General features: G+C 43.4%; 1 protein-coding gene across 1 annotated transcript in view; it reads right to left on the bottom strand.

Moving 5' to 3' along the window:
- Window positions 1–10,569: 10,569 nt before the first annotated feature.
- The window catches only part of KCNMB2 (potassium calcium-activated channel subfamily M regulatory beta subunit 2), a gene marked incomplete at its 3' end in the record, with an annotated part of 141,220 nt that continues 136,784 nt past the window's right edge, over window positions 10,570–15,005 (bottom strand). The window contains exon 5 of the mRNA XM_082287914.1: window positions 10,570–10,854. Within this exon, the coding sequence (XP_082144040.1) occupies window positions 10,570–10,854 (285 nt within the window). The remainder of the gene's footprint in view (window positions 10,855–15,005) is intronic.

The following is a 15,005-nucleotide window of genomic DNA, read 5'->3' on the forward strand; positions in this document are numbered from 1 at the left end:
AAGCCAGTGACAGGGCTTGTATTTCTGGGACACCCCAAGGCCAATTGAAGGCATGGAAGGTGAGGCTCAGGTCCAGACTGAAACCCACAGTCATGAAGACACTTAGGAAACTCTTGAGCTGCTACATAGCCCACATCTAGACTGTCTCATCCTCCATCGAACTGTGAATTGAGAAGGTAGATGTAATTTTTTTTTTTTTCAGTTCAGAAGGCTCAGGTATTTGCAACTTGCATATGCTTATTTTTTTTCCAAGAAACTGGAGACACTGCACAGTGAAAATGTGTTAAGCACTGAGGTTGCATTAATCCGTTATATTTCTTGTGTTGGAGATATTCTGGAATCACTGAGCAGGAACTTTGCCAGATTCAAAACAAATGTTAAAAAACCCAAGCATGAAGTCACTGAAAACAAGGACCATTGAGAAAGTCTGTTCCATGATGATGCTGTAGTCACCATGCAAAAAAATATTTGAAACAACCCAGGTAAGACAATTAGTTTGGCTTAATTCTTTCCTGATTGTTGCTTTGTCTTACCATCTTTCACCACATTTTGCTGGAACATGGTCATGTGCACCAGGGCTGCTGCTGGTTGGCAACTGCTGGTAAATCCAGGTGGACCCTCATGGCTTATTGTGGGTCTTGTCAGAGAAGAATCCATTGTGAGAGGAACAGGATTTGTTCTGTGGCACTGATGGCTGGCTTTGACCAGTTTCAACTTTACTGAGTGCACAAACACCCTGACCTTTGGCCTGGCATATGGGGAGGCCAGGATGAACTGGAGGAACCTGGGTTTTGGTGGCTACAGAGTCTCTGTGTCAATAGGTTTTCATTTCATTTGAGGAATAGACAGAAACAGGCCTTCCTTGAATCCCCCTATTTGCCTGTCTGATTCTGGTCTATCTGCTCAGCCTTGAAACAAGTCAAAAGGTCTTTCTGGGGAGAGGTGAGGTAGCATTTGTGGGTTCCTGGAGCAGGGCTGGTGGAGGAGAGCAGCCTCTCACCGTGGACCTCTTTGGCTGTGGGGTGGGGTGGGTAGATTTGGTGACAGGGCACTTAGCTGGCAGCAGCCATCCAGAGCAAAGGGTAAATTGAACCCTGCTGCCAGGGCATGGCAGGAGAGCTAATGGAGGCTTCTGTGCAGCAGCACTTTGCTGGAGTTTTGACACAAAGGAGTTCAAAAACGAATAGTAAACTGGCCCTGCTTCCCACGGGTCAAAAATATCTGAAGATGATCAGTTTGGAGCTGTCAAAGCATTTGCTTCAAGTTGTTTTCAGCAGGAAGGTGATCTTGAGCTGAGCCCTGCTCAGGACAGAGCCCAGTATTTGCTCTGTGCCAGCTTGGCAGTTTCACTGAATCTTGAGCAGGAAAAGGATCCACAGTATTTTGGGGAAAGGAGGGCTCTCCATCAGCCCCCCTCAGCTTAACCCTGCCCACCCTCACAGACACCTCAGCAGTGTTCTCACAGACACCTCAGCAATGTCTCCCTCTTCCACTCTTGCTCTGCCTATATGGTGCTATGGCTGTGACCCTGCCTAAAGGTCACTCACTAGGGCAGGGCCAGGGGTCCTGTGGAAAATGATATATCCCTGTAGAGTTAGAGCCTGTATCATCCTGCATATATACAAGTGGTGCACCATGGAAGCTATTCAGGCAGCTCTATTTCTGGCATTTTGTAACTTTGGAGTGCCTGTTTTTGCAACCTGAATAATGTTCTTTTAAGTATAGAGTTTATGGGTTTTTTTTAGGATGTAATTATAATCTTGTTCTACATAATTTAACAGCATCAGGGCAGGAGATTTTTATCCGAGGCTGGAAGTAATTGTCAGGCTAGTATTGAGCAGCCAAGCGACTCGAGGGAAGGACAAAGATGTGCATTTCCCATCCACAAAGTGGAGAAGAGGACAAGCCCACCCCTTGGATCTGCACACACAGTCTCTGCAGCAGGCAGGATGCCTTGTGAACTTTGAAGGGGCACCTTGAAGGTTGAAGATCATCACCAAAGTATCTGCAGCACAGGTGTTGAAGAAATGAAGTGATCTTTGGGACTTACTCAGTTCCATGGGAATGGTGGCATGTCCTGAGTGGACTGCCACCTCCTGTCCTGCCACCTCCTGTCCTGCTCTTAGTGTGAGGTGTGAAAGGTTTGAGGGTTATCTCAGGCATGAGGCAGCAGGGTTTGGGAGCTGGGGATGTGGGTCAGCTCAGTAGAAGTGTCATTGACCAACCATTGCATGCGAGGGCCCTGGATGCTCCTTCCTCACTGTCCCCTTTAGGGACCTTGGCTCATTTGTGGTGATAGGTCCATAACAAGCTGCTGGTGGTGATGGTCAGCACCAGACTCAAAGGGCTGCTGACACCAAAGTCTCCTTGCCCAAGCTTCTGAACGTGGGTTAGTGCTGATCCAGTTTCCACGGCTCTGATGATGGGAAGTAGATGGAATTTTGGCTTTACTTCTCCTGCTTTCCTGCATGTGTTGATCTGCATGGCCAGGATCTCACCTGGAGGGAGGCCAGAAGGCGTGGGAGAGGACTCTGGAAAGGTATGAGAGAACAACTGATTTTCTAGATCATTAATTTGTAATTTGCAGTGAGAGTGTCATTGGCTCAAGATGAAGGACTGCCAGGGACAGCAGTGGAAATCTGGGACTGCAGAGGTCTTCTCTTAAGGTGACTGCTGAGTGGCACAGAGCTAATGATGCCTTGAGAGACCACCTTAAAACACAGAGTAGACAAGAATAAGGGAATAAAGGGAGGTGTTTATTTGAAGGGCTTTCAAAGGTACACCCTGGGGAGCCAGAGGTTACTCTCAAAATGGACCCCAAGATGGACAACAGGTCACGAGTTCTCCACACTTTTATAAGTTTGGTTCATTTGCATATCAGGGCTAATTCTCCAATTAAAACTTCAGTTAATGATGTAGTTTTGCCAAGCTTGCCCCCCCCCCCCCCCCCCCCTTTAGAGGCTTTGGTTCACATTTTGGGCCTAGGATGGTCCTTGGAGAGGCTTTGTTATGTCTGCCTGGCACAAGAGAGCAGAAATGAACAGGCTACAAGAAACCTCAGAGTTGCACACTAAGCAGTACAATATTTGAAAAACATGAAAGTTAAAACCTAAGGCATCACTAACGGCAGGACACTGGAAAACAAGGAGCAGTGAGTGCCTCCCAAACTCCTGTGCCCAGATCACGTCCTCAGAGCTGTGGGTGCTCAGGACCAGGCACCCTGTGCGGTTGGGACAGGGACACTTGAAGCTGCCTGGTCTCCCCTGTGCCCCTCTCTGATGTGGGTTGCAGTCCCTCTCTCCTGGCTTCTGTCTCAGGATTAACCTTCTGGTTGGAGTTATCAGGTAAAGCCTCCTGGTTTTGACAGTAGAGGATCTGGATTCCCTCTAATGCCAGTTCTGATTTTGGTGCTCTTTAACAGGGGAGAGCCTCCTGGATAGCTCTGCCAGCTCTGCTTCTGTGTCTTTCACTGGATGCTTTGAGTTAAAAGAGTGAAAAATGGAGTGTGATGGAGTATTAGCAGAAAATCAGGTTTTTAAATGAGGTTAACCAAATTCTCCACTCACAGCCAAGTCCATCACAGCTCCTGATTTGACTCCTGTTCCTTTGACAAGACCTGTACTCAGGGCACTTGCCTACCAGGTGTTGGGATGTGCAAACCCCCTGCTACAGCAGGCTTCCCTACTGCACATTACCCAGGATTCTGTCCAGATGGCTTTTGAATAAATCTATTTTGATACTGAATACTCAAATTTTTTAGCATCTGTTTCAGTGGGCCTAGTAAGCAGCTACTCCTTGGGAAGCAGAGATTTGTGAAGGGCTGTGTGTTGTGCCCACATGAAAATGAAAAGAAATGAAAACCTGGATGCTATATCCAAACATGATGTTTCTGCCCACAGAGAATGAGCCCCTCGAGTGTGTCCTGCCCTGGGAAACCCCTGCATGTGAGCAGAAAATCCTCATTCCTCCTGAGTAAAGCAGAATATCTCATTTACTCATGTTTGCTGTTTGTCTTTCCCACTCCTTCCTTGTGGCTGTTTAATAGAAACCTTGGACTAGTGGCACTTTACATGCTGTGAAAGAACCTGCTCTGGGACAGATTTCTTGGCCTCTGTTTTGCTCCCAGGTGGGAGCTCTTGTCTCGTATTTGGAGGCTGAGACCTAGAAACCTTTGTGCAGGGTTGGGAGCCAGCATGTGCTGGTGAGGAAAGGGAGCTGCCAGTGATGGAAAACGAGCTGCTGCTGGTACAGCCTTGCCTTCCCACTGCCTTTGAGCACATGGTGAAGTGGTGCTGAGGAAGTGGCAACTAATTACACCTGGACTCCCTCGGTGTCGGGTTTTGCAGCCTCTGCAGAGTTTGCAACCTCCCGTTGCATTGTTCAGCTGTCTTGCTGTATTAATGGCTTTGAACTCTTGCTTCTAAGGGGTGTGATTAAGGTGTTGTTGCTTAGTCATCAGACTCTGCTTCCTATTTAATTTCTGATGAATATAACGGAGCTTAAGTGCACCGTGATTGAAATCGTAAGTGCCTCCCCCATGGAAGGGTTTCAAGGTGCTCTTCCTTTTTGCCCACTGGATTTTGGGGATTGAGCTGCTCAGCAGCCTCTGGAACAACAGAACCTTTGCTTGTGATCTGGAGTGAACTGTGCAGGTGGCTGGGTGTTAAAAAGTGCTTGGTAACAGAATACAGAACGGTACCTGCAGTTATGCAAAGGAATTGCCAAGGTGGAGACTTTAGGAGGAGAAGATTAAACCTCCCACTGTCCTCATACACATTTCCACACAGTGGAATCACAGAACGGTTTGCCTTGGAAGGGACCTTACAGATCATTTATTTCCACCCCCCCTCATGGGAGAAGACACCTTCCACAGGATATATTAGAAAACCTATCCTAGGAGGCTTCAAGATTTTAGCCTGAGCTGAGTGGGAAACGTTTTCAATTCCACAATATTTTATTTAGCTGTGAATGGGAAGAAAATCTTCAAAATCTTCTGCAGACTGAAAAACCCGGAAAAAAAATCAAGTTGGGTTGATACAAAGAGTTAGGTGGGATAGTGGTAGATCACTTGAGGTTCAGATTTCACTTTTGCATTTTTACCAAGTTTTGAAAAAAATGGCATAGTAGAAATGGTATCTTTTAAAAGGAAGCTAGTTTTTGGGTGTACTGAATGTCCAATACAGTGTTTCAGGAGTTTTCTAACATTTTTCCCTGAAATGTATTGGGAATGGAGCGCACTCCTGGATGAAAAAGCTGTACTTTTTTTTTTTGCAACCTATAGCAGTGCCTGATCCTGCTGTGCTATACTGAAGGGGATGAACATATATTTACATGGTTCCCTAAATCTGACCTGCCTGATTGCCTCTGGAGATGCTTCTAACTCTCACCCACTTTTCTTGAACTTCCAATTTAAACAAACTTTTTCTGTATGTTTAATAAGAGCTGGTCCCCCATCTCTGCCCATGTTTTATGAGTCATTTGCTGAGCTTCTGCCTGGAAATGGCCATGTTTCAATAGAGCTTGCAGAGCACTTTAGAATGAGCATCTCGTACCGTCTATATTACAATAGAATCACCAAGAAATGAAATACACTAAATTCTTACCTAAACAAATGCAGTTCAGTTAAAAATAAATACTCACCTACCAGCTCTTTCTATGAAAATGGAGAACTAGAAAAAGTAGACAGGCTGTGTGGAGGGCTCTGCTAATGTTAACACATTTTTTTCAGTGCTTGGAGAAATTTGCTTTATTTAAAAAATCCTGGTGCAAATTCACCAGGCAGCACTGCTGATCTTTTTTTTTTTTTTATCATATCTGAAGGATGAAGAAACCCTTTGTGTGAAATGAAGTTTGTTTTACATTTAGCAGCTGCAGATCAGGGACAAAAAGTGGCTTGTTGGGGGACCAGCAGATGGCCAAGGGCAGCAGCACCCACCTCTCCTGGTTCACTGGGATTTATCAAACACAGGAGAGGACAGAGCTTGGGAGAGCCAACCCATAATGTGCCCAATGCTGTGCTGGCTGCACTCCTGGGGCTATCAGGGCATGGAATCCACTACCCAGGGCCTCTGCATGTAGGGTCCTCCCTAATTTATAAGAGCTCAAATAATTGAATCACATGGCCTCACCATTTTGTGTTTAAAAGAGAAAAAAATTAAGGGGGCTTGGTTTAACTTTAAACACAGTGTCCCCACACAAACAGCTCAATTCAGGAGCTGTTACACTCTTTGAGGAAGTGCTGTGCTCTGCCTTACTCATCCTGGTGATCCCTGAGATGACCATCACCCACATGAGCCTGGCTGGACCCTGGCTGGGGCTGCTGCTGGTTGCATCCTTGTGATGGATCCTGCACTTCACTGGTGGGAGATAAAAATGAAAGAACCTTGCTGGTCAACCTCACAAAAAACCCTGACCTCAAAATATTCAGTGAACTGATCAATTGCTAATCATTTTGCTTCATATCAGAGTAACTTTTATGTTTATTTTTTCGAGATTTCCTATGTAAAAAGTTTCCCTCAGCCCTAGATTTCAAAAAGGTTCTTTAATTCAAACTGAAAAATGGAAACATCTTGTTTTCAAAACACTGAAACAAATTAATTGATATTTACCCTCGCTTTTCACTCTATCCTGTACAAAAAAATCAATTTGGCAAAGTTTGCATTCAGTTGTGAGATGTCTGGGAACTCCACAAACTGTGCGTTGTTTTCCTCTGAAAATTGAGTGCTGGGAAGGGACAAGTGTTCAGTGGAGCAGAAAAGTGAGGGTTTTTTCCCAAATATTTGATGGATGATGAACAGTACAGTGGATAATGGAGAGAAGATGCTCAGAGTCTGTGGAAAAATTGTGCTGCTGCAAAGATATTGGATAACCCCCATGAATGCCTGGAGCAAATTTTATAATGGCATGACTGTATGAGAAGGGAAATTAGCTGAACGATTTCTAAGGTGATTGTAATTGACAGTGCCATTCACAATAGAGGCTGTACTGCTGTAAGGTCAAAAGTCTTACAGTCAAATGAGAGCAGGAATCGTCACAGAACAGACAAACACCAGCCAGTTCCTTCCCAGCTACTTCTTCCATTGAGCAAAGAGTAATCCTAACCCAAAACCTGACCCTAACCCTTACTAACAGTAACCCTAACCCAAAACCTAACCCTAACCCTGACCCTAACCCTTACCCTAACCCTATTTTTCAAGCAGAATTTAAAAATTAATTACCCAAGTTCACTCCCATCCTCTGTACAAAGGAAAAAAAAAAAGGAGGCTACAAGGTGGGACTTTATTCCCTATTTTCCTTGAGGTGGGAAGTCACTGCCTTTGTGTCTCCTTGAGATCTGCAGGCTCTTGTGAACCCTCTCTCCTTGCTGCATTCACCCAAGCTCACCCTGGAGATAGGTATTCTTCCACTGGGTACATTTTGTGAGATAAATTGATGTCTCCTCAATGAGGAAAACTAAATCAAAATAAACTCTCTGTTGTCCTAGCTGGTGACATTTAGTAAATCTGCTGCAAGGTGCCAAATTTCAAAGTATTACAGCAAGGATGTTCACACTTCAGATTTAGATGTTCCAGAATAGAAATAAGGCTTCACATATACAATCTAATTAAGAAAATAACAACTACTAAAAGGCCATGTGAATTTGGTACCTGAAATACTTACAAATGCTTTAAAGCACACAAGGGTGCTTGTCATAGGCTTCTGATGCCTGGGTATACTGCACAACCTTTTTCATATTGCACCTTTCCCTTCCAGGGTTTTCCAGGACAGGTTTTTCCCTACTGCTATCCCAAATGCCCAGCTGGGACATCAAGAGTTGAAATGTTTGTGCTGAGAAGAGTCAGAACCAGTGTTAGGGTAGGTTTGCCTGGCTCCTGAATTGCATTAGATATTTTTCTCATTCATTTGAGCTGCCTATAGGAACATCAATGCCTTTTGCAGGGGAAAACATGATATTAAAATAGAGTAGAGAAAGAAATAGCACAGACTAACATCCCTGCTGAAACACCATCTCTCTTTGGGGCAGCAGGAGTTGTCAAAAATCCCATTTGCAGTGCTAACACTTCAGTAGGGGGTTAACAGTGCCAAGGATCAGATGGATAATTCCCTTCAAAATTATTGTTTTACCTCACTCCATCCAATTACTCAAGTTGTTTTGCTATCCCTCAGATCTCTCTCTTAATGTCAACAAAATGATTATAGCCTACGACAGCAGCAAGATGTTTCACCCACAGGAGCTCTGGTGAAATGTTTTATGGCACGAAACGTTGAAAGCAGCGTTTGATGTGTAAATGTCAGGAACAATCAGCTTCCCTGTCAGCGAGCGAAAATACACAAATACAGGCACCAAAAATGTCACAAGGCACGTAAATCACAGTGCAAATGGCCAGCATAAGTATTGGTGATGGTGTGGAAAAGCCACCACACCAGAGCTCGGTGCTGCCAGGGCCATGTAGCATTCCTGATTTGGGAATTGTGATCGGCAGCACTGTCCAGTCCCACTGATGCTGAGGTTCTCAGGTGTCCCTGTGCCGGCTTCTGCAATTCCAGCATACTGACCAAAACCTCTTTTTTGCAAATGAACATTTATGAATTCCCTGGTCCACCAGCACTCCTCTTTTCTTGGTAATAGAAGCTACAGAAAACAGTTTGATGAAACAAGCCAGATCTGAAGGCAGAAGATATTGAAATCTGGAAGATTTAATTTAATATTTTTATTACATATTTTTGGAACCTTCATTATCCCCCCACCCTCCAGGAATTTAATTACCTAAGGAAAATTATACTACTGATTACAAGATTGCAGGTTTATTTTCACTGCTGAGAACTCATATTTTTTTTTTACATCTCACATTACACTTGCATGACTTGTTTTGTAACATCTTGAAATTTTTAATGCTATGATGCGGAAAGGTACTTATATATATAGATGAACCAGGCAGAATACTTGGTTTTCAGTCTTTTTGAAGGGAAAAATGTTATTTTCTTGGTTTGAGTAGGCCTGTATGTGTTTTCTTTGAGCTACTGGGTAATAAGTTCACAGGATTTCTCCCAGGATGTGCCTTGTGTTTGTCCTTCAGGCTGGGTGCAACATGAGAAACTGAGACAGGTGTCTTTAAAACATAAGAAGGAATGTTTTCTATAGGGGAATAAAAATAAATTATGCAGACGTTGTGACTACAGTGTGTATGAAATTAAATTGGCAAGTATACTGTGGTAAATATTTGACAGATAGGACAACAATTTAGCCAGATTCTCAGTTTTTCCAATAAATCATTGCACCTGGGTCTTGTAAATCATAATTCATGTCAGCCAGCACTGCATAGTGAGATAAGGTCAGGAGAGATTTCCAAATGTGTTATGATGATTATCTAACAATTCAGTTAATAGAGCCATAGAATTGGATGAGATTTTTGTCATTTCCCATGTCATAGCAACAGAGACCTTTGACTGAAACACCATCATGAATATTGGATAAGATCCCGCAGTGCTGCTCCTCCATGTTATGATATTATCCAAGGATGAAGGTTACAAATACATGAGTTGTACTGTTCATTTTTCAGTGGGTAAAAACAAAGAAAAAAACCCCCATAAACAAGTTTCAATACACAACTAGATATAATATAGCTTTTTCTTTATATATATATATCTGTATATATATCAAGTAAAAAAATCTAAAATAGTTGGAAGTAAAAAATGAAAAAATAGCTGATAGTGTTATTTTTTTCTTTACAGTGATATGGTAGCAAATACAAGACAAATGAATAATAAACCTTTACATAAGGAGTTCTGGTCCCACCTCTATCAATAGGGCTCAGACTAGAATACAAAATGGAAAAAGGTGTTTTTTGCTTTTTGGCTACAGCTTCTGCAAGTGACAAAAACTTATGTTGATAAGACAGAGGAAAATCATAGCACTACACAAAATAAAACTCCAAAGTGTTTTCCAAAAGACCTTAAACACCATAGGGTACAATTGACTTCTGAACTGAGGGAGCAAACACAAAGCATCACCAAGTCCTACTGAGGCTGAAAATACTGTACACTTATCCTGACCTCAAAACACATCCCTTTTGTGCCATTTTACCATAAAAAAACCTCTATATCAATGCTTTTTTCACCCCCCTCTGCAGCCAATATTTAAAAAGCCAAAGCCACAAATCCAAGGAATGGACTGAGGCAGATGTGAGACCTCAATGATGCACAAGTGGTCGGCTGCCCTTTGTCCAGCAGTGAATTTTCCCCAGAACCCTTTACAGAGAAAACATCAACTGACTAAAGCTTGGCCAATGGTCACACTGAGCCCTATCTTGGGTGTAGAAAAGAAAGTACTAATCCCAGCATAAAACAAGGTCATAGAGACAGTCAACACAAAACAGTAACTTTTTCAGTCGTCTGCATAATAATAACATCATGTTTGCATATAGAACAGCTTTTGCATTATTGCTCTACTTAGAAGAATATAGTAAGGAACTTATACCAGACTTGCACATTACAAACTTAAGGTTCTTTGGTGAAGAATGAGAAAAACAGTATTTTCGCTGTAATTAAATTTCGGAGAAGTTTCCTTTCCTATCTGCTGATCCTTTGGATTCTCTCGCAGAGCAGGGAAAGGTATTGAGTCAGCTTCACCATGGCGACGATGGCGACCCCGCCGATCATCATGCAGGTGGGCCAGAACAGGGAGTGGAACAGCACGTTGGAGCTGTACAGTTTGGTTAGGATCACGTTCTTCTGAACGCCCTCGGGGTCGTAGAAGCAGGAGAAGCGTTGGTACTTCCTGAAGTTTTCCATCACCACGTTCACCAGCGACATGGATTCTTCGTAATTCTTCCCGCACTTGGGGATGTACGAACACTGGGAAGGAATCACAGGGAGAAAAACACGTCTCCAAAGCTGTTGCAATGTCTGTTTTCAGGTGGCAAGCAGGGAAACCTCGAGGTGATTATGCTTTTCATAACAAGAGTGGAATACTATTACACTAATAATAAATTTATCACAGCAAAACCCAATATTTTCCACATCTACAGAATTTCCCATTGGAGAACCTCCAAGTGCTGTTCAAACATTAATGCATTAATCTGCACGGTGCCTTGTGAGATAGGTGAATATATTATTATTGCTAATTTACGCATGCAAAAATAGAACTGATGAAGTACCTCTTCATCTTAAGTGGCACACATATGCTCACAGTTAGATGGGTAATTGACTTTCTGTAAATATGAATCTGGTAGTTTAGATCTCACTTGGCTTGGATCAAAGTGATCACAGGGGGCACGGGATTTCACTCAGAGCAGAGAGGGATAAGGGGAGACCTTTATACAAATTTTCCCACAGGGGTAATGCCTCAGTTAGAGACAAAGAGGTAGTCTAGGTCTTCCTACTGACTCTCATTCAGTCTCTAGCTGAAGATCAACCTGGTTGCCGGGGTGGCTCTTAGTGCTGTTTTTGCTTTTGACCCCAGCATAAGTCCAACAGCTCCTTCTTTCTGATAATTTAATGAGAAAGGGAGTTTTGCAAAGGAAAAAAAGATGTTTTGATTAAAATAATGTGACCCATGGGTTTTGATTATTATTGTTTTAATGTACATACTTTGTAAATGTCCCTCCATTCTTTTTCATGACGTGCTGTGACTTTTTTTAGTAACACACTGCAACAAATCTCTAGTCCTAATTATGATTGAAGGATTAACCTCGTAACAGGATATGATTGATTCATTGGCAAGTTATTAACACAGAATATGATTTGAAGCATGGCAGAGAGATTGTCTGGCGTTAGCAGACTGCAGCATTAATGGTGGAGCGTGGCCACACTGCCATTATGAATATTTCATAGAGCTCTGGAAATTAGAGATGAAAAATATCAGAGCATTAATATCTCATCCATCTTCCTGCTGGTGCATGTCTGCTCCCTATAGGATATTCTCTTGTACTCTGACCAAATTTGTCTTAAATGTCCAAAGTCACGAGCCCTTTTCCAGTGCCCATGAGTCTTTAATAGATCATAATCTACTAAGCAGGGGAAATTTCTCAGTGAAACATTCCTCATTTTCTCTTAATAAATTATCTGTTATCACTGTCATAACAGCAGTATTTCCAGTTCAGATGGGTTTGTGTTGTGGTTTTTTGGGGGGTTTGGGGTTTTTTTTCTTGTCATTTTTGTGCTATACATTTTTATTTCTGGAATTGCCGTGAAGTATCCTGAACGAGGTGATTAAATAAGAACTTGGCCACTTTTGCCAAAATACAATTTCCCCTTGACAGAAAATGGAAAACATAGAAGCCTAAATGAGGAAAGATTCCTGGGGTCTAAATCTGTGGAAGTTCCCAGGAGTGCAGCAAGTCCGAGTGTTTTCAAAGGGGACCTGATGCTGAAGGAGAATTGGAGATGTTTCTCCTACACCTGCTGGCACAGAGCACCAACCATGTTGGGCTGCCCATGATGGAAGGTCTGGGAGCATGAAACTGTGAAGTGCAGCTGTGCTAGGGAAGTTTATTTTGCCTCTCATGCAGACTCCTTGTGCTGAAGCCATCTCTCTCTCCAGGCTGTGGTCTCCCAGGTGCTCTCCAAGGCATGTGTGCCCTGTACTCTGTGTGCTATCTGCCTCACCCTGGTTCTCCTGAGATGCTGGAGACATCTTGGCCTTGGCTTTGAGTAGGTCCCTAGGACAAGGACATTAAATTGTGGTTGTGGAGTGCTCCTGGCCTCCTTCAACATCTTGGCTTCCCCAGTGAGATCCCAGGCATAGCACGGGGCTGGCTCTGCTGTTTTTCATAGGTGATTGGCAAACAAGTAGGAAGACTCAATAATGGGATGTATTGATGTTTTCTTTGTTTTCAATAGCTTTAATTTTCAGTAGTTTTCTCCAATGCCTGGCAAGGAATTCTATATCCACAACTGTTATGCTGTACCTGTGCATATAGACAACTAAATCTATGCCTCTTTATGGCATTTCTGCATTGTCCAACACTTGGAAATCTGCAAGTAAACAATGTCTGGTGCTCTACCTCAGGTGAAGATTCTGTGATATAGCATGAGAAAGGTGGTTCTTATGCTCCTTGCAATCTGAGCACAAGAAGGATCTACCAGACTCCTACAAATAGAAGTTGTTATTAACGTTTTCATCTCTACTTTCCTAATATAAAGGACTGGGTAAGTGTCCTGTCTGAACTACCTTTGGACACATCCAGCCCAGTGCTCTGCTCAGTGCTCAGGAACTTGTCCAGTCAGGTTATGAATATCTCCAAGGATGGAGTCCACACAACTTCTCCAGGCGAGCTGGAGGCAGTTTCCTCTAAATCAATGATGTTACACTGAAAAGGCTGTTGCCACAAAAGCCCCCAGTTCAGGCTGGGCAGTGAAATACACAACTCTTATCATATGTCTGTGGCTGGGATTGCTGTCCAAGCTGAGCCTGGAAACTTAGGATGTGCTGTGGCAATCTTTGTGAGAAAGTGGTCAGGATGTCAATTTACATCTCTTTTGGAAAAGGCAACAGGTTTGGAGAAGGGTTGAAGGAGGAGTTCTGTGTCTGAGTTGTCCTGAATTGATTCCTCCAGATGGAATTCTCCAGTTCCAGCCCTGAAATGGGTCTACTGGAATCCACAGGTGAACACCTCTGCTTCCCCTCCCTGCACCAGGCAAACTCCTTCCTGGCCTATAAATACCTGAGCCTTCAGTGGCAAACCCTGAGAATCCCCATCATCTCTGAGTCTCAGGCAGTAACAGGTGATTTTGGTGATTAAATCCTTCTTGTTATCTCACTAATGGAGAACTGATATAAATCAGCAGTAGCTCCGATGACATGAAAATAATCAAAATTACATAACATGAGATCAAAAAGGGGCCTCTCTAATTGCTTTAACTACCACAGCCCTTCCTCATGGTGACAGCCTGGCTCCATGGCCAATTTACCTCTCACAGAGGCTGTTACAGCCTCCGGCAGTTGAGGAAGAAAAGTGCAGCTGTGGAAGCATTTAAACCATTTTGTCTGTAGTATTGACAAGGGGCTGGGCTTGTCCTAAAGGCTAAAGTACAAACAGTGAGAGCAATGAAAAGCCAGAAAAAAATCTCATGTGCTTTTCTTGAAAAGACTCGAGCAGCTTGACAGGTATCCACTGACTTCCCACTGATTCCCACCAGAGACTGGCAGCAGCATGCTGTAGATTTCTGTATAAATTGTACCTACTCCTTACTCCACCTTCTGAGCTGACAGCCAGGTTAGACAGCAATTCTCCTGAATAAATCATTATTTAAGATCAAAGAGGATTTTGCTCCGTCCGTGCTGGCTGGGGAGAGGAGAGAGATGGGCTCCAGGTGCTGCTTTGTGTGTGTGTGGGTGCTCAGCAAAGCAGAGAGCTTGCTGGAGGGGTGCTGACCTTTTCAAGGTCACTGGTGTTGGCCTTGGAGTGTCAGGACAGTGCTCTGTGTTGTTCACAGTCATGTCAGAGCTCAGTGAGCCAGGCACGGGTTTTTTTATTTTGTTTATTTGGCAAGGGGAAAGACAGAGAACACAGATCTGAGTAGGTGGATGGAGAGAGACAGCTGGCACCCAACTGGAGCATCACCGTGCAGCGCTGCTCAGGACTGCTTTCCTGCTGCATGGGGATGCTCTCTGGCCAGGGAAGAGGGAAAGCATATCTGGAGTGATGAGGTGGGTTGTGCTGATTTGAACTTGGAAACTCTGCAGATCTGAGCCATGAGCACGAAGCCAGGTATTTTATAGACGTCGCAAACTTCCACTCAAAACTGCTTTTGAATTCAGGTCACATAGCCAGCAGCATGTCAGGAAAACTTAGGAATCCTCCTGAGAGCAGAGCTTAACCTGTAAAACAACCTTGGGCTGGAGAAGTATTAACTGTGCCTACACTAAATTAAGAGGAGGTGGCATCTGGGAGAATTTCAAAGTCCATTTCAGCAAGCAAAAATTATCAATAACAATGTGGAGATTTATGCTGAGTCTCCTGATTTATTTGAATCAGTGGAGCATAGAGATTTATTTGATCTCT

Source organism: Coloeus monedula (assembly GCF_965178545.1).
Source record: "Coloeus monedula genome assembly, chromosome: 10".
NCBI lineage: Eukaryota > Metazoa > Chordata > Aves > Passeriformes > Corvidae > Coloeus > Coloeus monedula.